At 44.4% G+C, this 24,125-nt stretch overlaps 2 protein-coding genes across 6 annotated transcripts in view; one reads left to right on the forward strand and one right to left on the reverse strand.

Annotated features, from left to right (window-relative positions):
- Positions 1-236: 236 nt before the first annotated feature.
- Positions 237-15,344, reverse strand: ALG11 (ALG11 alpha-1,2-mannosyltransferase). The gene is made up of 4 exons (XM_025987149.2): positions 15,271-15,344; positions 11,896-12,126; positions 8,443-9,374; positions 237-5,913 (listed from the first exon to the last, which is right to left on the reverse strand). The coding sequence occupies exons 1-4, from the start codon at positions 15,312-15,314 to the stop codon at positions 5,642-5,644; spliced, it is 1,479 nt and encodes a 492-aa protein (XP_025842934.2). The 5' UTR covers positions 15,315-15,344; the 3' UTR covers positions 237-5,641.
- ATP7B (ATPase copper transporting beta) overlaps positions 14,919-24,125 on the forward strand; it is a 65,185-nt gene continuing 55,978 nt past the window's right edge. The window contains exons 1-2 of one of the 5 annotated variants that reach the window (XM_072760498.1): positions 14,919-15,128; positions 16,079-16,149. The gene's annotated coding sequence lies outside the window, so the exon portion shown is untranslated. Of the gene's footprint in view, positions 15,129-15,763; positions 15,935-16,078; positions 16,478-24,125 lie in introns of those variants that run through there. The other 4 variants (XM_025987147.2, XM_072760496.1, XM_025987146.2 and 1 more) reach the window with 4 other exon arrangements.

Here is a 24,125-nt window from a genome sequence, read left to right on the forward strand (position 1 = left end):
GGTGGGCATGAGAAGGGGAACTACTTTTCATATGCATTTTTCATTGTTTTGATATCATAAAGTTGATTTTTACCTCTTATTTCCAGAAATTTTGAAGAATCTGAAGGTGAGTTGAGAAACAAAGTGGTGGAGTGCCTGGAAAAACCTGCTACTCCCAAAGAGGAAGAGAAGAGACGCCTGGCTTCTCTAAGGCTGCAGAGAAGTTAGGACATAGAGATGGGACAGACACACAGGAATGTGCAAAATTAAATTTTTTTATTTTATTATTTATGATAGTCATACAGAGAGAGAGAGAGGCAGAGACACAGGCAGAGGGAGAAGCAGGCTCCATGCACTGGGAGCCTGATGTGGGATTCAATCCGGGTCTCCAGGATCGCGCCCTGGGCCAAAGGCAGGCGCCAAACCGCTGCGCCACCCAGGGATCCCAGGAATGTGCAAAATTAAATGAAGGTTCAGGGAGTATTTCTACTCGATCTAATGACAAAGTATGCATCGCTGATGAAAACAGAAACATCAACAACCCATCAAAATATACAAGTGTGGTTATTTTGCTTTTTCATAAGTGCTAGTACCTATGAACTGCAGCATCTGTTTGAGCACAAGTCATAGATTCATGAGTTTTCTAGTAATCCCAGGGATTTATTTTTATCCCAATTTAGACCATGAGACTGACCAATTCGATGTAGAAATTAATATTTTACTTCAAAATTTCTATCAAGGAATCTTTTGGACAATATATGTCACAGGCAGGGCCTTCCTCTCCCAATACACCTCCAACAATGTGAATATATTGTTTCATGGCAAAGGGGAATTAAGGTTGCAGGTGAAATTAAGGCTGCTAATCAGCTGACCTCAAATAGGGGAAAGTTATTTTTGCTTATCCAGGTAGACCCAATGTAACCACAGGCCAGTTTAATGGTAGAAGAGGGAGGCAGAGACAGAACCAGAAGATGTCAGTGTGAGAGGGGCTCAGCCTGGTGCTGTAGGCTTGGAGGAAGGGGCCACAAGCCATGGAATGCAGGCAGCTTCTGGAAGCTGGGAAAGGCCAGGCAATGGGCGTCCCCAGAAGCCCACAGAAGGAACACAGTCCTCCTGACATGCTGGTTTTAGCTTTGTGAAATCCACTTTAGACTTCTGACCTACAGAACTGAAAGATAATAAATGTGTGTTGTTTTAACTAAGTTTGCTAATTTGTTAAAACAATGATAGAAAACACAGTGTACAAACTAATTCACTTAGAATAATCATTCAACCATTTTAGAAAACTATAACTTTGAAATTCCTTAAGTTCTATTGAATAAACTGTTCTGAAGTGGACACTGACACTTAGGGAGTAGGGTAACTGAGCAAAGAGGATCAAGGCATGTCATGTTAATTATGCCCAAGAAATCATTTTACTGTTTTATTGAATTAATTTCTACTAGCTTCACATGTACAGATTATAGACTTCTTAAAGGCAGAGACTCTACCTGGTTCTTATATCTTATGCTGGTCTTTTTATAAATGGTGCTTAGCAGAGCCACATTATAACAATTCCAGTGTTGAACACGTGCCTGCAGTTTAGCTATTTATTCATTTACCGTGTTGTTGCTGTGAAGGACGGAGTGGTTACCTTTCTAAGTGATAGAATTCTGCCTGAAATATATGCTCTATAATACAAATAAAGCTAAAATTGCACATTCATACATTGCTGAGCCAAGAAAACAAAGATGAAGTGTTGGTCGGATTATTTTTACATTTGATATAATTTCATTAAAGGTGGGGAAAGTATCAGGATGCCCCTAACTGTGAGGAATGTCCCCTTCATGCCTGTATCTTCCTGGTGTGTGAAGTACTGTTCTTTCAACTCGGCGTATAAGGGTTACAATCTACTCTTTTAGGGAGAGTGCTTGGCATGGTCACATCATGAGGCTCAGAATATTTAAAAATTTCTCACCACTGTGTTAATGTCAACGTTGGTAGCACAGGACCCCGAGAGACTGGAGCATCAATTCTAGGAGTCTTTTACTGGTCAGCATATGCATGTTTAATTACTTCAGAACATTATGTGGTTCAGACACACTAAATCTGGTGGTGTGCTAAACAAACACTCAACAGTATCTGAATGCATGAAAAATGAAACACAGTTCCTGAAAATCCCAAAGACCAGTAAGTTGTAGGCAGAGAGAGAGAAAAAAGAATGAATGCTTAAGGTCAATGTTTAAGAAGAAACCTATCAAGTCTGCTCCAATGACAAGATGCTTGGCTAAAGTCTCCTTTAGCCAATAGCCACCAAGCCTTATCATTCATGCTCAGATTTTGAGTTCTTTGCTATAAAGTAGGAAGGATCCACTGTGGCAAGTATACAAATCTGCAAGGTTTTCCAACCTACTTCAGCTCCTAATTCACCTTACCCACCTTATGTACACAATTACCTAAATCATGTTCTTGAGGCACAATTGATTACTTTATTCTGGGTTTAGGTTAGCTGCATGTGTTAAGTTGAAACTACTGATTAGACTTGCATGTGTATTTAGAATAAATTTTATTAAAAATTATGCATCTCGGAAAAAATTATGCATCTCGGTAACTATATATCATAGCTATCAAACTGATCATTTTTTAAGTGGTGTATCAACTCTTAACTTCCCTTCTAGGTATCTTGTAGCATGTATAGTCCAAGCAAGCATGTAGCACTCAAGCATTAGAACTGATGCTTCTTTAAGGCCCAGGGTGGCCTTAGACTTAGGATGGGGACAGAGGAAAAAGAATCAGCTGAGGTAGGGAAATTACAAGGGCATAATTTGATTCTAGAAATTTGCATGACTTCTTGTTGTGGGTAACTTTCTCCTTGTACCCAAATCTGTTGACAGATTTAGCAGACACTCTACTTACTCATATTATAGTCCTGGAGTCTAGGATACATTTACATGATTAAACACAAATATTCTGAAAGCATTTACAATTATACTGGCCACTCTCATAATTTTGTCTATGACTTTGTAAAAAGCCCTGAAAATTATTAAAGTGTATGAAACTCTGCAGTGTTTTTTGTAGGTCTGAAATATTAAAATAAAAAGTCTATTAAACCTGACAACCTATTCTTCTTGGGTACCAAAGGCAAGACAATTTTGTTTTACCTTGAAGTTTTTTCTTTCCTCCCTCCCTCCACCTTTGCCTGCCTCCTTTTCTTTTTTTTTTTAAATTCCCAGCATGTGGAGCTTAGAAATATTAGTAGTAGATAACAAATTCAGCATTGGGAGAATGCATGGGGGTACCAATGTACCATAAGGAGAAAGTACCCAAGATCATGAAAATCGCTTTAAATCATAGATACAAACAGATTTTGTATCTATTAAATCCAAGTCATATTATATACAGATTATTATCAAAGAACATGGGACATGTATTTTATTATGCACAACCCAAATAAGAATGTGAATCCCCATTGTTGGGGGTTCAGGATATACCGCAACAGGACCATTCAAAAACAATGTTTTATAGGAATGAATAATCACTCAGAAGTTCCCCAGACAGACAGTAGCTGACGTATTGTTTTGACACTCTTCATGGTTATTGGTCTTTCCAGAAAACAAAAAAACAAAAAACAAAAAACACGTAATATCACATTAGCAATAGGGAGGGTGAAGAGATATGCAAAGTATGTTTCCAGTGATGTGTGTGGCAAATAAAAAGAATTTAGAAGAAATAGGATTTAAAAATGCTTTACAGAATTTCAGAATCTTTTTTTTTTTTTTCCTGTTCTGCTTCCTTTCCTTCTGCTTAGTCTACTTCAATTTATCTTTAGTCCTATGGTTTTCTGAGGGTAGACAGGTGAGTGCTGGGGGCGGTGGGCCAAATCTTGCCCCAAGATTAACTATAAGATAAGAAAACCAAGTGGACTGCAGTCAGAACATCCAGCTTATAATCCTGATTTTGTCCCTAAAACAGCTTTGTGAGACTGAAGGAGTCTTAAGGTCTTTAAATTGTGGTCTGTAAAGTTGAAAATAAAATTGGACCAGAGGATTTGTAAGGTCCTTCCAGGTTCCATGTCCACCAGTCTTTCTTTTCTAAACTGAACCATCTCCACCCAAAGCTATGTTGGTGGCACATCATCCTGGGGCTCTGCTTTGCTGCTTTTTGATCTGATGACAGAAGGAGGCCTGCAGATGAGTCAAAGGTGAAATTGGGAATAGATGACGGAGCTGGCTGGGTCCATGACTGAATGAGAGGAGTTTGAAAGAGGGAAAACCAGACCTCTTTCACATGCCCCCTAACACAAAGATGTATCAGACTGGGCTGGAGGTCGATTCACTGATCTAGAAGGAGCGAATTCTGTATGCAGAGAACGCCAAGTGCCGCGGGGCTCTGTAGCCGTATCTGCACATCCGCATACTTTCCGTGCTAGTCGTTCAGCACAGACGTTCTGTTCAAGTCAGCACATAGTCCTAGCTATTGACTTAGTAACCTACCTTGAGTCCTACTATTTTAATAAGGAGGCTTGATCACAAATGACATTTACTATATATTGTTACTCTTAATTATTTTATAAAGGGACCTTTAAAAAAACTTTTATAGTTTTCAAAGTACTTTCCCGTACTTTCCATCTCAGAATCACTAAGGGGTAGCGAGGACAGGTACTACCACCTCCAGATTATAGATGAAGAGCCGGAGTTTCAAAAAGATTAAGCAGCAGCCTGAGTAGTAGGAGGTCTGCTGTTTGTAAATAGTGACGGTGGGGTCAGGCTCAGGTATTCTAACTGCCAGTCCGGGGCTCTTTTTGAAATGCCACCTTGTCACCGTACAATGTATGATGCTGCTAACAGAGACCCGGAGGATGGAGCTGGTTACTCCATCATCATTATGAGAACAACAACTTAGCAGGACGTTCTCACTCAGACCTTCTGATCGACTTAAAGTTGACTTCCAGCCCCCGGGAACGTGGAACTGTGAAGGGATTGGTACAAGTGTCCCGGGAGCGCTACACAAAAAGCTACTTCACAAATCCCAAGCTCCCGACAGGGATGGATTCGGGGCAGCACCGGGGCCTCCGCGAGCAGACCCTCGGCCACAGAGCAGTCACAGTCCGCCTGGCTCGGCCCTGCGAGCTTTTAGAACGCGATGCAGCCTGCTGCAAGTGTCTCTTCTCTTTAAGAAAACCGTTAGGCATCTTCAAGAAGGTCATCCACAATAGTATTTAGAACTTAAATGTACCAAAATCTGTGTTTCCAAGATGGCAGAACAATTCTAAGTGCTCATCAACTAATTGTCAGCTCTCCATTTCCCTTTCTCCATTTCCTTTTTTTTCTAAAGGGAAATTCTCTTTCTTGGTTTCTAAAGTACGGTGATTTGACAAATTGGATCGGAAAAAGACGGGTCATACCAACAGTAAGACTGTTCATTTTTTTCTTTCAGATCCATATTTTTCAGAATTTGAGACAGAATACTAATCTTACTTTTTTTTTTTCATTTAAACCATTTAGGTAATTTTACCTTTTTTTCGTTTCCATTGAAATCAATATCCTGTCTATATACAAACTGCTGAGTACATTGCTCAGGCTGACTTTATCACCATACGGAAAAACTTTAGAAAAACACTAACATATGAAGGTGTTTAGCTGTTTTATATAAAATACCTTTGAATTCTTTTACAGATACAGCACTATTTAAGTAAGTTCTCCACAGATGACAGGAATGCCAGTTCGAACTCCTGATCAGAGAATCTGCTCACAGATGCCCGAGCATTGCTTCGGATTTGGAGTCTCTTTTCCTCAGACATGGAAAGAATATGAGCCATGGTCTCAGCGTAGTCTTCTTCGCTTTCAGCCAGAAATCCAGTTATCTCTCTTTGGTGTGGAACGACAATGTCGAGCTTCGGGCCCCCTGAATTGTGTGCAAGGATAATTGTGCCAGCTGCCATACACTCGACAACTCCTGAGAAACAAACAAAAGCTGTGTAGTCTTTTAACATTTTGAGAGCGTTCATAAGAACAAGGATGAGCAGAAACCTCTAAAAATATTAAGCCACTCATGAGAAATTTAAGTAAATGTTGCGTCTATAAATTTGCTTATTAAAATTCCGCAGTACCAAATGAAAGTTTTTTAGTTTCGAAGCTTCGCAATAATGCTATTTCATTCTTAACTGAAACAGACAAGCAGGTGGAAGTCTATATAACAGATATACTGCGGACACTGAAACAAAGCAGAAGACCATACAGTGTGAGCAAGAAGGCAGATGATTAATGGCTACTGGTAAGTTGTAAAAAGATATCAAAAGCAAAATCTCAGGAGTTCAAATCACAGCATCAGGTTTCCCTCCTCCCTCCACTTCCCTTCTCTGTTGGCTCCTGCTTCTACCCACTTCTCAGCCGTTCTTGTTTCCAGCGTTTTGTACTAGGGCCTCCTCTCGCTGGGCACACTTTCCCCAGGCAATGAGGTAACTCATCCGTGGGGTTTCTGCAACTGCCGGGACAGTGACGCCAGCTCCTCTGTTTCCAGGTCAAGCCCCTCACCTGCACTTCTAGACCAGTGCCCACTGGGACGCACACACACTTCCGTGTCCCACCAACACCTAACTCTGTGTGCGAGGAGCCCGGCTCATCGGTTGCCTCTCCTCTTGGAGTCCATCTCTAGGGGAAAGCCATCCACCACTGACACACTTGTCCAACTCAAAGCACCAGGAGGTCCCCTGCGACTCTTCTTTCTCCTTCGTCTAACAAATCCAATTCATCACCAAGTCCTGCTCAATCCTGCTTCAGAATCCGCTCGGGCATGTTCGCCCGCCACATTCAGATCCCACCCCATCAGGTTGCCGGGGCAGCCCCACACACCCTCCTGCCTTCCTCGTCTGGCTCTCTCTGCTCCTCACCAATCCACCCCTCCACGTGGCACCCGGAGTGAACTGGAGGAAACAGAAAGCTTTTCAATCCAACACTTAAAATCGGTCTATCTTCTCCCACTGGCATCACACGGCCACCTGATCTGGCCCCAGCCCCCCGCTCCTTTGGCAAGCTGTACCTCCATCGTCCCTTCAGCGTGCCTGTGAAGGCTCCCTTTGTCACACCTGTCTCAACGCTGTTTCCTCTGCTGGATATTCTCCTCTTTTGCAAGGCTGGCTTCTAATTATTGTTCAGGTCCCAGCTTACAAGTGACATCATGTCCTCGGGCAATTGTTCTCCGACCTCACAAATCTACAACAGGTGTTTCTCTGCTTGCCCTGACATAGGTCTTAGCACCCTGTCCAGTAAAGTACTGTTTAACTGGTTTGCATCACACGCAGAGCTGGGGGTCTCTGAACACCAGTTTGCGTCCCGGTCATTTCCCCGCACCCACCACAAGCCTGGCACCGTGCATGCTCAGTAAGTCTCTGCGGAAGGAAGCGCAGGAAGTCAAACCCCATGCAGAAGGCTTGAACCAGAGTTCTTGCTGTATGTCTAAGCTTAGTCGTGTGCTCCCAACCAGGGATTGACAAGAGTAGAAGATAAACTGTAGCCTTCGCATAGGAAACTTCACTTTTATGTTCTTCCATTTTCCCTGAACACCGAGCATGGGAAGGCACAAAGCCACCACTGGAGGTGAGTCAGATACTTAAACAGGATTCAGCAGGAAGAGGGGAGGCCATTCTAGTAATGAGTAGGGAATCAATAGAAGAGCCAACAGAAGTCTGTGTGGAGCCCAGCGGATTCAGCTTTTGGTGTACAACAAAATCACCCGAGGAGCTTTACCAAAATACATCTACCTGGGCTCCACCCAAGAACTCAGATTTGGTCCTTGAGTGAGATTAGGCCGGGAACCTGCACTGGTCTGCAGATGGGGTTGGGAGGGGCAGAGAAACTGTGGTAGATAAGAGCAGGGGCTGTCTGAGGGATGATCCAGGCCCTACCTCTTCCTGCGGCTGAACAAGGACAAGTTCAAAACCTCTCTGTGCCTGAGTTTATTTGTAAAATGGAAATAAGAGGGATCCTGGTGTGGCTCAGCGGTTTAGCGCCTGCCTTTGGCCCAGGGCATGATCCTGGAGACCCGAGATCGAGTCCCATGTCAGGCTCCCTGCATGGAGCCTGCTTCTCCCTCTGCCTGTGCCTCTGCCGGCCTCTCTCTCTCTTTCTCTCTCTGCATCTTTCATGAATGAATAAATAAATAAAATCTTTAAAAAAATAAATAAAAATAAAATAAAAATATAAAAAATGGAATTAAGAATATATATGAAGCAGGATTAAGTCAGATAACACTTGAAAAATCCCAACAGTGACTTCTATGCAGTAAATTGTCAATAAATATCACCTATTATTACTGACTACATACTGTCATGTCCTGCAGGGTCTCAAATGAAAAGAGCTTACTTGGTGGACCAGTGGAAGAGCATGAAGACTTGATAAAAACTTCCACAGTATTATCATTGTATCAAGAGAACCTAAAATGTACATTCTCATGGCGCCAAACGAGTTGCTTAAAGGACAGACTCACCAATCCCAAAATGCTCGTTCCACATGGTATGCAGACCAATTGTTGCTTCAGACAAGTAATGCTTCAACTCGTCAAATGGGATGTTTATTTTAAATTCCACATCTTCTTGAATTCCTAGATCCTCAGCAAGCCTTCTCAGTTGGTTTACCCTCAGCTCATCATCTTGGTTACGACAACCTCCAATGAGGACAAGTTTAAGTGAAGGAAGTGGCTCAGCCACCTTTTTATTCAGCAACTTAGCAAAGGCTTTGATCTGCAAAGGATGATTCTTTTCAGGCCGGAACTGGCCAATGGAAACCAGTAAATGTCCTTGGGTCGTCTTTTTCTCACGTAAGGGAATGTCCAGAAATGTCTGCACGTCACAAGGTGGATAAACAATGTTAGTGCAATTCCCAACCTTCCACAGTGAGAGAATGTGATTTAGCGTCCAGGAAGAATTGACCATCACTACATCACTGCAAGAACCAACAAGTCCATAAACAAAAGCAAATAAATAATAATAGATGAGCTTTAATTTGCTGAGAAAAGGATTCCTGGTAATGAAGGCTGCATTGTTAAAGCCAACATTTTGATTCTTCACTACGGAAAGCATGTCGGTGCTGATGGTGGGATAATGAACATAGCTTCCGACGCGACAACCACCTAAATACTTAAACAGAGGAAGTGTGAACGCGTATCCCATTGAATCGATGTAAACGTCGGGAACACACTGCATTAGAGCTTCCCAGCCAAGAAAAATGGACCCTAGACTTTGGCCCAGCAGTGTGAAGTGAGGATAGAGTGAATCTTCCACAAGGTAGCGTTTCCTTAAGAAGACAAACTTCACTGGGTGAGTGAGTTTGATGTTAAATCTTTGGAAAGCGCCTTCTAGTATCTGCTGTCCACTGACGTCGACGTCACCAGTATAAACGACGTAAACTGCTTCAGGGTACCTAAAATAGAATGTAATACTTAAGGTTTTCCTTAGTGTAGGTGAGAACCAAGCAAAAAGTTGTAGATAATTATTTTCTCACAAGGTTACTAAGAGTAACCTTATTTTAGAATGAAAAAAAGGTTTTCCACGTCTTTCATTCATTGTTCTTGGTTCTCCTCTTTCCTGAGTCTTCTGCTGCCCTGCGAGTGAAATGTTAGTCCTCCAAATGAGATCTCTAGTTCTTTGCTATTTCCTCTTCTAAGACTTTTGCATAGAGCAGACATCAACAAAAATTGCTGATCGACATTTCTGTCTTTAAGAAATATTCAGAAACTTTATTTTGACAAATTTCTCAATATAAAAATGGTACTAAAATATTAATAACATTCAGAAACAAGAGTTAAAATTTACTAAATGTATCTTTAGATAGAATTGTAAATGCTAAAGCATCACTTAGTGTTTTTATCTGAGACATGCAACAAGATTCTTCAAGCTAGATCTGGTGCCTGCATCAGCCTCTGGTTGCTTAAAGATGATGGCCACAGACTCTTTGACATTTGTCGAGCGGTGGGATCTACGCCACCTCCTCTGGAATAACAGTGGGCTCTGTGACTCTTTTAACCATTAGCCTATGTCAAAGGTGACATCTTGCCAGTTTCTAGACCCAGGCTCTAATAGCGGCAATTTCTACTTCGCTCTAGAGAAGTCAGCTGTCACATGAGGAGTCCAGTATCCTGAGACTGCCGTGTTGTGTGCCAGCCCAAGGCCGTCATGTGCAGAGGCTGCAGGGCGACAGAGATGCCTGACCTGTATCCCACACCCTCACCCACGGGAGCTGCTGCCACCGTCCCAGCCCAGGAAGCAGACAGGTTAGCAAAGGCCTTCAGATGACTGGGCCCCAGCTGCCATCTAATGCAGCTGCTTGGCATGAGGGATTCCCAACAGGGCCTGTCAGTGTCTAAACTGTTAGAAAGAACAATAAATTCTTGTTTTAGCCATTACAGCAACAGGTCAGCAGAATGTCATCTCTCTGTTTGAAATTCTCATACAGTTTTCCATAGCATTTAGAATTAAACCTAAACTCCTTACCCTGCTCACTCAAGTCCTGTGTAACATGAGGCCTCCACTGTCTCACATGCCCGCACGGTCGGCCAAACTGAATTCCTTTCTGTGAACAAGCCAAGGTCCTTCTTGTTTTAGGGAACTTGTAATCCCCTCTGCTTTGAATTCTCTTTTCTCACATTCACTGTCTTTTCCTGAGGCTGACAGTATGGCATGTGGATTACAACATGGACTCTGGTTAACTCAGTTTCCTCACCTGTCAAATGAGGGTAAGAGTAACAACCTCATACGGTTGTAGTGAGGACTGAGTGGGTTGTAGTGAGGACTGAGTGGCATGTAAAGCACTCCAGGCAATGCCTGGCATAGAGGTAGGTGCTCAGTAAATGTCAGCTGCTTTTGTCATTTAGACTCCATTAAGTGTTACCTCCTTGGAGATTTTCCCTAATCACTCATCCTAAAGTATGGAATCACTCTCATGTTATCCTATTTTAATTTCTCTCGCCGCATTTCTCACCACTTGATATTTTTCTTTGTTTATTATCTTGTCTCTCTCTCAGCTAAAATCTAAGATCTGTGCATGGTAGAGCTATCACAAAACTTTACTACTGCCCTTTTACTAGAGCTAGATAATCCAGTTCGACAAGTTAATGCACAGAGTTATGAGAAGCAAAGAACAGGAGGAATTAGAGTGGGAGTAGGGAAGGCCTGAAGGAGGAGGCCGTTACGCTGGGATTTAAGAAAATGTTTTGGATCTGGGCAGTTATGGAAGATGGCAAAGGAAATGCGGGGGTGGAGGCTGGGAGCCAGGATGAGAATATAGAAATGTAAAGCGAAGGGAATTCTGTGCGAGGGCTCAGGAAATGGATGAAGGGCATGTGCCAGGAAGCAGTGTAACCGTAGAAGAATAATAGTTTTCCTCCTATGATACAATCATCAATGGAACTTCTACTTTATTATGTTTGTTCCTCTTTAAAAGGGAATCATAAACATTTTGGGGGTGGGGATGGGGATGTGGGTGGGGAGAAGGAAGCCTCAAACTTTAAATGACTCTAACGCGGTAACTTAAGACTATCTAACTGGTAATGGTATCAACCTCAGAATCAAACAAACACTTTCACAGACATTATTTCCTGCGGCCACTACTGACTAAAAGTATTTAGGTTTAAAGTACTCCCCATTACTTAGTCTATTTCTGTTTATTTCTTCTCCACACATTCTTCCAAGGAGACAGTTATCCCCACTACATTTTGCCATCAAAAAGCAGACTTTCCCTTCCTATTTTTTTTTTTTTAATCATATCAACTAAAATTCAACATGCTCTTGTAATGCAGGTTGGCATATAACAGAAGTATTTCCTTATTGAAGAACAATTAATTCCTGGCTACAAAGAAGGTAGTGGAGCAAGCTGATTATCTGGACAAGGATTTTTCTTTAATGGTTATAATAGAGTAAATGAGCTAGGAGAGATGCATACCTACTTTTTCTGCAGGGCCCTTAAGGCACACCACAAAACTCTTTCTCCTCCTCCACCAGCATTGCAGTATGGATGAAAAAATGCAACCACCGTTTGCTTCTTCCCATTTTTGCTGGTTGATACTGACTCTTTCTTTTTCTGTAGCAGCAGTCTGATTCCCCAGAGGATAGCGAACAGACATACACATAAAGTTCCACAGACTGTTAGCCCAGGGAGGAACAATGAATAAAAAAATCTGAAACAAGAAGGAAAATGTAAAAATCGACAAAATGCCCATTCTAAAGAAACTACAATTTAAAGTCTACTTTTACATAGCCACTTTATACATTAATAGTGAACACAAAAGTTTTATAGCTGGGAGTCTGCTAACAACATACTCAACTTTTAATATTCTAACACATAAAATGTCCAATGTCAGAAGGGCAAATCCCCCTTAATTCTGATCTCCATAGGATGCTAGCAATTCAGTATAACTTTTCTTTTTAATTGGCAGTGAAAAATCAATGTTGAGCCACCTTTCTCCTAACAGTATATGTGTTAAATGATTAATAACAAATTTAATTACTAAGCTGAACAAGATATGATTAGGAATGGCAATTGATCCTCAAATTTATGACACAGACTTCTAATTAGTTAAAAGTCTGATGAAATTGTAAATCATTTTTATTCTCTCACTTCACCTTCTGGGGCAAGAGGAACTTAGATACCTCCACTTCTATTACAAGTTCTGCATTTGATCTGTTTCTATGACCCTGAAATAACTGCCTTCCCTCCTGTACTTCTAAGCGAGTTGCCAAAAATGCACCAACAACCTACTTCACACACATTGGTGAACTCACTCCTATTACAACACTTTGATGTCATTGCCTCCATTTGCGCTAAATAGCAGTTTTATCCACCATTACTTTTGCACTATAGGTACAAATGTAAACATAATGAAAAAACAAATGTTATTTTCAATTATTATAAAAATAGTTTTAACCTTGAAGAACTACTAACAGGGTCTTGGGGACCTGCTAGGGTCTATGACCGTACTTTGAGAACCATTGCCTTAAAGGATGAACAGAGTTTGACAGAAGTGGAAAGATTTGTCATTTATTTAACATTTGGAATACATGAATTCATTAAAGCAATATTATAGAGCTTTCCCAGGACAAGCCAAAAGCCCATTTAACTTAAAATGTGGCTGACTGGGGATCCCTGGGTGGCTCAGTGGTTTGGCACTTGCCTTCCCAGGGTGTGATCCTGGGATCCCGGGACTGAGTCCCACATCGGGCTCCCTGCATGGAGCCAGCTTCTCCCTCTACCTGTGTCTCTGCCTCTCTCTGTGTCTCTCAGAAATAAATAAAATCTTTAAAAGAATGTGGCTGACCTATATTACATAATACAAAGATTTTTATGACATTTCCTTCTAATGATTTAAATGGTAAGATTCATATGATAGATTTTCAACTTGACCTATTTAACTTAAAATCAGGAAAAAAGGGCAGCCCTGGTGGCGCAGCAGTTTAGCGCCGCCTGCAGCGCGGGGTGTGATCCTGGAGACCTGGGATCAAGTCCCATGTCAGGCTCCCTGAGTAGAGCCTGCTTCTCCCTCTGCCTGTGTCAATGCCTCTCTCTCTCTCTGTGTGTCTCTCATGAATAAATAAAATTTTTTTAAAAAATCAGGAAAAAACCCCCATATTAATGACTAAAGTTGAGCCAGTCCTTTATTGCGTCTGTTAGTTTTGAAGACTCAGACTCTATAGATAAATTTATTAAACATCCTGTATTGCTTGCACATTAAAACTACTCATTTTACGGGCACCAACTACTCAGTTAAGTGCCAGCTCAGTTTATGATCTCAGGGTCCTGGGATGGAGCCCCTCATCAGACTCTGGGCTCATCAGGGAGTCTGCGAAGGGTTCTCTCTCCCCCTCTCTAAAATAAATAAATCTTTAAAAAAAAACCTATCAATTTTAGAATTTATTTAAATATAACTAAAAATATGTGCCATTAAATAATGTTTATCATAGAAACACAAGGCCTCTCTCGCTCTCTGTGACTATCATTAAAAAAAAATTATTTATTCATGAGACGCACAGAGAGAGAGAGAGGCAGAGACACAGGCAGAGGGAGCAGCAGGCTCCATGCAGGGAGCCCGACGTGGGATTCGATCCCGGGTCTCCAGGATCGCGCCCTGGGCCAAAGGCAGGCGCCAAACCGCTGCGCCACCCAGGGATCCCATGATTTTTCTTTTTTGCTCATCTATTTCCTAACTTTTTTTTACAAGAAACAATGTAGTGTCTATGTGATAAAATTTTATGTGACTATTCTTCCATCAACCAGAAATAAAGATCAGCGGGTAATCATGGAGCTGAGGACTCAGCATGAAGTTTCTATCTGTGAACTAAAACCGTCCCTAAGAGGGCTCGGGGGGCCAGCGCGGAGCCCGATCCCTCAGTCCCGAAGGCCGAGCATCACGGCCGGACAGTCCTGGGGAGCAGCTGCCTGCGCAGACCCCGCCGCCGGCGCGCACCTCCCCTCGGGTGTCACTCACCCCGCCCGCCCCGCCCCCCAGCTTCCTGTCCCGCGGGACCTGCGGGGGGGGGGTGCGCGCGCATCTCCCAGAGCGTCCCAGGAGCAGCCAGGAGACCCCCCCGCCCCCCGCCCTCCCCTCGGGTGTCACTCACCCCGCCCGCCCGCCCCCCAGCTTCCTGTCCCGCGGGACCTGCGGGGGGGGGGGGGGGTGCGCGCGCATCTCCCAGAGCGTCCCAGGAGCAGCCAGGAGACCCCCGCCCCCCCTCGGGTGTCACTCACCCCGCCCGCCCGCCCCCCAGCTTCCGGTCGGGGAGCCGGGGGCCCTCTCCTGCGGTTCCGCCAGAGCCCGTGCCTCTCTGCTCTTCGCGGAAAACCGAGGCCAAAACCAAGCCACTGCGCCCGGTGGGACGGTGGTTTTGTCTCCAAAGCTGACGAAGCCGACGTCTGGCCATGGCCGTGTCGGTGAGGAGGGGCGGCCACGACGGGAGAGGGAGAGCCCATCCTCCACCGAAGGGCAGACGCGGTGGTTCGGAGCGGGCTTCGTGGCTCGGCCACACAGGAGGAGTGAGCAGGAACGACCCGTGACAGGGCGAGGACAGCGACGGCGCGAGGAACACCGGGAGGGGAGACGCCGGCCCTCACCGCACGGGGCAGGCCGAGACGAGGCGGTAAACGGAGTCTGATCCGGTCAGCTCCAGTCTGACTGGAAACTCCGAGGTGAGAGGAAAGCGCTGTCTTTGAGGAAACAGCCTAGGACCGGGGCAGGAGGACCCCCTCCCCGCCAGTTCCAGTTGCACGAGGCGGACAGGTGTCCCCGCGAAAGAAAACGCCTGCAAACCCGCCCCACCGCGCTCCTCACCTCAGTAACTCGCACAGGCACCAGCCCCCTTTGGCGGCCGCCATCTTCCCTCGACCCCCGACCTCCGGAAGCGCTTCGCTGTTCCTCTTCTCTATTGGCTCCTGAGGAAGCGGGGGGGTGTTCTCCCCGCCCCCGCGGGGCCCATCTTGCGTTTCAATTGGCTGCTGGCAGTAGCTTCCCACGGCCTTCCAGCCAATAGAATCTCCCGGGGAGGAGACGAGTGTTCGGCGTGGCGCACGAGGGTCCCGCCCCAACGGGCGGGGCCGGAGCGGGAGTCGGGCTGGGGGCGTGGCCTGCGAGGGACACCGGCGCCCCGCCCTCGGCCCCCTCCCCCACGGGAAGCCCCCCGCCCCCCGCCCGGGGCCCGCGGGCGGTTGAGACCAATGGGAGGCCCTTGCGCGCCTCGGGTCGATTTTCCAGGTGCAGAGGTCACCCCCGGCGCGGCTGTAACGCCTGGGATCCGGCGCTCGGGAGCCAGGCGCGGACCCGGACCCGGAGCCGGCGCCCGCCGCACCGCACCTCCCCGCCCGCGGCCGGCGCGCCCTGGGTCCGCATCTCCGCGTCCGCCCCGCGGCCCTCCCGGCGCTCGCTGCCGGCCGCAGACCGAGTCCGCAGCGCCCCCGCCCGAGGTAGCGGAGCCCCGGGGAGGACCGGCCCCGCCAGGGTGCGAGCGCGGCTCCGGGGCCCGTGGCGCGCGTCTGACCCACCCGCGGGCGAGGGCTGCGGGTCCCGGGCCTGGCCCCGTGGGGGCGCCCGGCCGGAGAGATGCCGCGCTCACCGCGCCCTTGTCCCCCTCCGCCCCCACCAGGTGACCCCAGGATTCGGTGCCCCCGGAGGACGATGCTGCAGCCGTAAGCCGGAGAAGAGGCCGGTCGGACAGTAAGTGTCGTTCCCGGGCGCCGGGCGCGCACACCCACCTGGCGGCCCCTGCCCGCCCACCTGGCGGCCGGCGTCCGCGGGGGCGGGACGCGGAGCCCCAGCCCCGGGGAGTCGGGATCCTACCCCGAGCAGCCCCAGGACAGGCGGGGCCCGGGCGGGTCTGCAGGACACCTTCCCGTTCATCTTGGTGCTGAGGAATCTGAAGCTGCCCACGTAAAGTGAGCGTCGACTTGCTGCCGCGTAAGAGCGCGGATTGCCCAGGCTGATTAAATTAATTGCCCAGAGAGAAGTTACTCGGAGCGTGCGGATCTCTGTACGGTCTGTTCAGGTCCTGCAACTTTTTTTTTTTTTTTTTTTTTAAAAACAGGCTCCACACCCACGGTGGAGTCCGACGGGGACTCAGGACCCTGAGCCGAGATCAAGAGCACTTAACCAGGCGCCCCCAGCGACTTTTCTTTTTTTAAGAACTACTTTGGATTCATTTTAATTACACAAGTAACACGTTAATGCAGTCACTTAAAAATGCAAACAGTACAGAAGTATCGAGCATGAAAAGCAGATGCACTTTGTAATCCTTTTCTATTTATTTACATATTTCTCCATTTGTTCAGCAAACATTTATTGAGAAGTTACTGTGTTTCAGGCATGGTGTTGAAGAGCTGAAAATACCGTGGTTACCAAAAAAAAGTGTGTGTGTGTGTGTGTGTGCATCCAGAGAAATCTTTAGGTTTTGTATGTGTGTAGTTTTAAAATGTTTGTTTTGTTTCACATAAATGAAATCACAGTGTATATTCTGCAACGTTTTTTTTCTTCAGTACAACTGTGTTTTAGAGATTTTCAGCTCAGTATGTAAGCATCCGACTTGTTCAGTTTAACCTCTGTACAATATGGATGCATACCATGTGCATACCACAGTGTGTTTATCTTTTCCCTGTGGGTGATCCTTCTGGGTGCTTCTAATTTCTCCCCCCTCACAAGCCATGTTATAGTGAACATCCTTGTATGTGATTTGTAGTGTGACAATTGACTATTTCTTTTTTTTTTTTTTAAGATTTTATTTATTTATTTTTTCATGAGAGACACAGAGAGAGGCAGAGACCCAGGCAGAGGGGAAGCAGGCTCCCTGCAGAAAATCCGATGCAGGACTGATCCCAGGACTCCAGGATCACGCCTTGAGCCAAAGGACCCCTCAGCACCCCTGAGCCCCCCAGGCATCCTGACAGTTGACTATTTCTTTAGGATAGATCATAGACTGAATTGGTGGTCTATAGATTTCAGAAGTTAATGACATGATTGTGTGCCCTTTTGTGGTGAAATCTGTCTTGGGCTCTGGTGGTATGGCAATGAAAGGTAAGTGGATTAATGGATGGGTAGAGAGAGGCTGGCTGATAGATGATTCTTAGTGTGATGACTCTGCAGTTAATGGAAGTGTGAAGAACTTATGGGGGAGGGGTGGCTCAAACAAGGGAAGAAGCTTCAAACCGTGCAATGCCTCCACCTCAGTACTCATCTGAAAAATTCTTAACCTTCCAGATTAAACTCATGATGCTTCCTCCTTAAAACTTTGGTAACTGCTTTTCCCAATGTTGAGCTCACCTTCTTCTGGATAGTAATAGCACTAGCCAGCGTTATTGAGCTTACTACTGCTAGGCTCTGTGTTACATACTTTATATACCCCCACTCTGTTATTTAATCCTCACAAAACTCTTCATTATAGGTCTTATTTTCCTCTTACTACCATTTATTTAACAAATTTTTTATAGTATTTACTAGGTGCCAGGCATTCTAGGCCCAGTGGATCCAGATGAGACTAAGACCCTGCCCTTAAGGAATTTTTGCCTTAGAGGAGGTATAGAAATGTAGAAGGGTGAACGAAGGGTGGCTGCGTGGCCAGTTGGTAAAGCATCCAACTCTTGGTTTCAGCTCAGGAAATGATCTCAGGGTCCTGAGATCCAGCCCCACAATGGCTCTGTGCTCAGCCAAGAGTCTACTTGAGATCCTCTCTACTCTCCCTCTGCCCTGCCTGCTCCTGCTCTCTCTCTCTTTCTCTCTCAAATAAATAAATCTTAAAAAAAGGGGGGGGGGGTAAACAAATACTGTGATTTCTGGCACTAATAAGTGTTGTGAGCATATCAGGGTACGGGCATTAGGAATGACATGGGACGGAAGATGCTATCGAAGGGAGGTGGTGGCCCATGCGCTGGGTCCTTCAGCCTTCACTCTGCCAGCATGGAGCAGCTTCTGTTTCTCTGGTGCTGAGCCAAAGCAGAACAGAGGTGCAAGAGGGGCACAGAGATGAATATAGGCCAGCCCCCATGCTCTTGGAGCTGACAGTCCAGAGGTGTGGACACAGCACAGCACTCATAGGAACAGTCAGCCCCTCCTGGGAGGAAGGGCCACAAAAAGAAGGTCAAGAAGAGATGTGGCACGAGTCAGGTCTTTTTTTTTTTCTTTTCAAGATTTTATCTATTAATTTACCCATGACAGACAGAGAGAGGCAGAGACACAGGCAGAGGGAGAAGCAGGCTCCCTGTGGGCAGCCCGATGTGGGACTCGATCCCAGGACCCTGGGGTCACACCCTGAGCCAAAGGCAGACACTCAACCACTGAGCCACCCAGGTGCCCCAGTGAGTGAGGTCTTGAAGGAGAAATGCCATGTGTCATTTGGGCACACTAAAGGGGGAAGGGAGGGATGTCCCAGGACAGGACCAGCAGGTGCAAAGGTCCCAGAGGATAGGAATGGCCGGACAGGTCTGGAAAGCTAATTGCGGGAGGCCCTGTGTTCAGGCCTTTGGACTTTATCCCACAAACTGGAGAGTTCGTAAAACCTGGACAAACAGTGTGAGGGGCTTCTCCAAAGAAGGTGAAACAGAAAAGTGAGCTCCTGGAGACTTAATTAGAGGCCTTTGCCAGCAGTCTGCTCACCCAGACCCAAGGTGGCTGAAACCCTACAAAAGACCTGGGAGTTCCATTTTCTGTGGAGTTGTTGCATCAGGAATAAAAGGTTTTTTAGACTCCACAGCGTCCAGAGTGTCAGAGGCAATGGTGGTCCAATCAGCGACAACACAGAGCATAGTTGGTACACAAGTTACTGGGAGCAAGCTGGGGTGGGAGGGGGACAATGAACGGGGCGGGGGGGGGGGGGAGGGGAAGCTGGGGGGGAGGCAGGAGAGTTGGATCTTAAGTGTTTCTTTATCTGACATGGATCTTCATGGCAAGGATGGAGATAGCCCAGGGCCATGATGACTGTTTGCTGATGGCACATGTAGCAGGGCAGTGTCCGTGTCCGTGTCCAGTGTGTGCAATATTATTTTTATCTATAGGTTTAGAATCATTGCCAGGTGAAATTTTCAAATGTCTGACTTTTAAAAAGAAAAACTAAGTTAAAGGAGGAAAATCTGAGGAGATCAAAGGTCGATGAGATAAAGTAGAGAGCAAAGCAGGGTGGCTTTTTATTGTGATGTAACCAACATGGCAAATAAGGTTTTAAAACACCGGTAATTGTGAAATCTGTGGATTCAGAAATGCAGCCATTGTGTTGAAGCCTCAGTCCCTACGGAAACTCAAAATTACTCCACATTGGGGATTAGAAATGCTTAGAATTCTTTTAAATTCTTTTAAAAAATTACTATTAATGAAAGTAATTCTATAAGAGAGATTTGGAAAATAAAGCCCAAAAGGAGAAAATTGACTTTTACTTATCACTCTCAGGATGACCGTTAGCACATTTGTAAACTTTATTTATTATTTCTTTTGCTGCATCATGTTATTAATTTTTAGAAATAAAAAAATATATTCTTATAACTGAAAGAGAACCAGTATTATTAACATCTTTGGCATATTTCAATCCAGTCTTTTCCTTTTTCCAAACTCCATGGTGTATGTGCGCGTGGGTGTGTTAACAGCTTTCAAAGCCGCCCCTCCGTGAGTCCGTCCTTATCCTCAGGCAGCGTGTGGCCTCTCTCTGTCCTGGCCATGGACTGGTTTAGTCAGAAGCATCTTGTGGCCACCCCGGCCCCCGCCCCAGCCCCGGGACCCTCCAGCCGCTGCTCGGGTGGATCTGCACGCCGCCCTCTCAGCTCCTGCGGCACAGTGACAACTGCTGGGACCTTCAGGCAACCGCGTGCTTGGTGCTGCTCACAGGTTCTGGTTTCTAATGTCAACTGTGCCCGCAAATTGCAGATGCTTTTCGCTTGTCCTATGTCAACTTCCTGCGATCAGGGAGCCTTGTGCGCCATCTCTGCTTCCTGATTCTCAACAAATGACCTGACTTCTTACTTGGAGAGAAGTGACAGCACTGGGTCTAGTTTTCTTCAACTTCCCATCTGCATCCATGCAGCATCTTCTAAGCTTCTGTAGATCTACAGCCTACGAGCCACTTGCTCGTCTAGTCCCGATGGGGCTTGCTTTTCAAGGTCATCTCTTCAGTGAGTGCCCTTGACCTCTGCCCCTTCTCCTCTACCTGTTCTGGAGCCCTTACTGGTCATCGCTTTTCTTGCCTCCAGTCTTTCCCCCTCTGCAGACTTCTCCCCTTCGATTTATAAATTTGTGCCATTTGCCTTCATTTTAAAATCTCTTCCATTACTTTGTGTCTCCCGTGACCTCTTGTAGTATCTTCTCCCCTTCTGAAAGAATCATTTTCATTTGCATGTTTCCACCCTCCCATTCACTTTTAGATTTTTCTTTTATTATTTTCAGTTTATTGAACATAAAAGAAATGCATACAGCCACATATATAGTTATAAAACATAATAAAATAGAGAACACCTTTGACCTCCCACCTGATCCAAGAATGAGATTATTAATGCCATGGTGTCTATACACTGTTCTTCTCTTGTGTCACCTGTGGAGGTACCCACTATAAATGTAACCACCATCCCAGTCTTCTGTTTATTGTAACCCAGCTTTTGTTTTTGTTTTTGTTTCTGTAAAGTTTTATCACATATAATGAATGCCTGAACAATCCATTATTTAACTTTGCTGGATTCTGAGCTTTATAAAAATTCTCTCATAGTGTGCTTAGTCTTCTGGGACTAGACATTCTCTCACCAGACGTTACATTAGGAAAGTTATTTGTTTCATTTAAGTAAATTTTTAATTTTTAATTCCAGTATAGTTAACGTACAGTGTTTGTTAGTTTCTAGTGTACAACATAGCGATTCAACAATTCCCTTACTCAGTGCTCATTATTATGAGTGTACTCTTAATCCCCTTCACCTGCTTCACCTGTGGCAATCATTAGTTTACTCTCTGTATTAAGAGTCCGGTTTTTCCTTTGTCTCTTTTTTTATTTGTTTGCTTTCTTAAATTCCACAGATGAGTGAAATCATAGGGTATTTGTCTTTCATTGACTTATTTCACTTAGCAGTATACCATCTAGATCCATCCATGTTGTTGCAAATAGCAATATTTCATCTTTATGGCTGATAGTTCCTTTTGTATATATATACATACATACACACCACATCTTTAATCCATTCATCTATAGATGGACCCTCTGGCTGCTTCCATATCTTGACTATTGTAAATGATGCTGCAGTAAAGATAGGGGAACATGTCTGTCTTTTGAGTTAGTGTCTTCGTTTTCTTCAGGTAAATATGCAGTACTGGAACTATTGGATCATATGTTCTATTTTTAGTGTTTTTTTTTTTTTTCTAAGATTTATTTATGATAGACATAGAGAAGCAGAGACACAGGAGGAGGGAGAAGCAGGCTCCATGCTGGGAGCCCGACATGGGACTCGACCCCGGGACTCCAGGATTGCGCCCTGGGCCAAAGCCAGGCGTCAAACCGCTGAGCCTCCAGGGATCCCTATTTTTAGTGTTTTGAAGAACCTCCATACTGTTCCCCAAAGTGGCTGTACCAGTTTGCATTCCCAACAATGCATGTGGATTCCCCTTTCTCCACATCCTCAGTACACTTCTGCTTTCTTGTGCTTTTGATTTTAGCCATTCTGACGGGTGTGAGGTGATAATCTTACTGTGGATTTGATTTGCATTTCCCTGAAGATTAGTGATGTAGAGCATCTTTTTCATAAGTCTGTTGGCCACCCATACGTCTTCTTTGGAAAAATGTTCGAGTTCTCTGCCCATTTTTAATTGGATTACTTATTTTCTTGGTGTTGAGTTGTGTAAGTTCTTTATATTTTTTGGATATTAGCCCTTTATCAGATATGTCATTTGTAAATATCTTCTCCCATTCAGTATGGTAAATTGCTTTTTTGTTTTGTTGATGGGTTTTTTTTTTTTGCTGTGCTTTTAATTTCGGTATTGTTGCAGTAGTTTAATTCACTAGTCATTGTATTTCTAAGAATCGTTGCTGTGCATTATGCCATTGTGGGAATATAACATCATTTATCCTTTTTCCTTGAAGGATATTGGGTGGTTTGTGGGTTTTTGCAGTTACCAGCCGTTTCATGGTGTTTGCTGGCACTCTGTCCACTTCTGTTTCTAGTGCTTCACCGCTCACCTGGAAACTCTTTTGTTTAGATTTCTATGAATAGCAGGCATATCCTCCCTAATTTTTCTTTGAATAATCTCTCTACATTTTTTTTTAAAAGCTTTACTGAGGTACAATTCACAGATGCATGCAATTATCAACCGCAGTCAATTTTAGAATATTTTCATTCATTACCTCAGAAAGAAACCATACACCTTCAGCTATCACTCCCTACCTCCCCATGATCCCCATGCCTAAGCAACCACTAATCTACTTTCTCTTTAGATTTGCCTGTTGTGAAGTTTTCATATCTTAGGGGAAAGCTTCCAGTCTTTCACCATTAAGTACAATGTTGGCTGTGGGTTTTTCATAGATATCCTTTATCATGTTTTAAGAAGTTCCCTCCAAGTCCTACTTTGTCGGGTGTTTTTATCATGAAAGGATTTTATATTTTTTCAGATGCTTTCTCGGTGTCTATTGAAAAAACCATGTTTTGATTTTTATTCTATCAATGTGGTGTGTTTCATTAACTGATTTTAGATGTTAAACCAGACTTGCATTCCCAGGACAAATCCCACTTTGTCATGGCATGAAATATTTTTAATATTTTGCTGGATTTGGTTTACTGTAATATTGCTGAGGAATATCCGTGTCCATATTCACATGAGATATTGGTTTGTAGTTTTCTTGTGATCTCTTTGTCTAGTTTTGGATCAAGGTAATGCTGGCCTCATTCATAGAATGAGTTGAGAAGTGTTCCTTTGTCTTTTGGTTTTTCTTTTTCCTTAGGAAGACTGTATTCAAATTTTGTGTTCTCCTCAATTAATCTTTGATGGCATTTAGTGTTGAAGCTGTCTGAGCTTGGGCTTTTCTTCTTGGCAAGTTCTCCACTTACTAATTCAAGATCTTACTTGTTGAAAGTTGATTCAGATTGTCTATTTCTTAAGTCAGTTTTGGTAGTTTTTCTTTCTGGAATTGGCCTATTACATCCAGGGTATCTAATTTGTTGGCACACGATTGTTTCTAGTATTCCTTTATAATCCTTCTTATTTCTTTAAAATCAGTGATAATAACCCCTTTTTCATTTCTGATTCTAATACTTTGAGTCTTTTCTCTGTTTTCTGAGTCATTCTAGCTAAAGAGTTACCAATTTTGTTGATGTTTTCAAAGAAACAGCCTTTGGTTTTGACAATTTTCTGTATTTTTCTGTCCTCTATTTCATTAATTCCTACTCTAATCTTTTATTCCCTTATGTCATGGGTTGAACTGTGTCCCCTAAAAGATAGGTTGAAGTCCCAAGCTCTCGTACCTGTGAGTGTTGTCATTTTACATGGAAGTAGGGTCTTTGCAGGTGTAATTAGTACATTAAGATGAAGTCATACAGGATTCTGGTGGACCCTAAATCCAATTTCTGCTATTCTTTTTTTTTTTTTAAGATTTTATTTATTTATTTATGAGAGACACAGAAAGAGAGGCAGAGACACAAGCAGACGGTGAAGCAGGCTCCCTGCAGAGGGCCCGCCACAGAAATCTATCC

The sequence above is a fragment of the Vulpes vulpes genome, chromosome 6, assembly GCF_048418805.1.
Source record: "Vulpes vulpes isolate BD-2025 chromosome 6, VulVul3, whole genome shotgun sequence".
NCBI classification, from domain to species: domain Eukaryota; kingdom Metazoa; phylum Chordata; class Mammalia; order Carnivora; family Canidae; genus Vulpes; species Vulpes vulpes.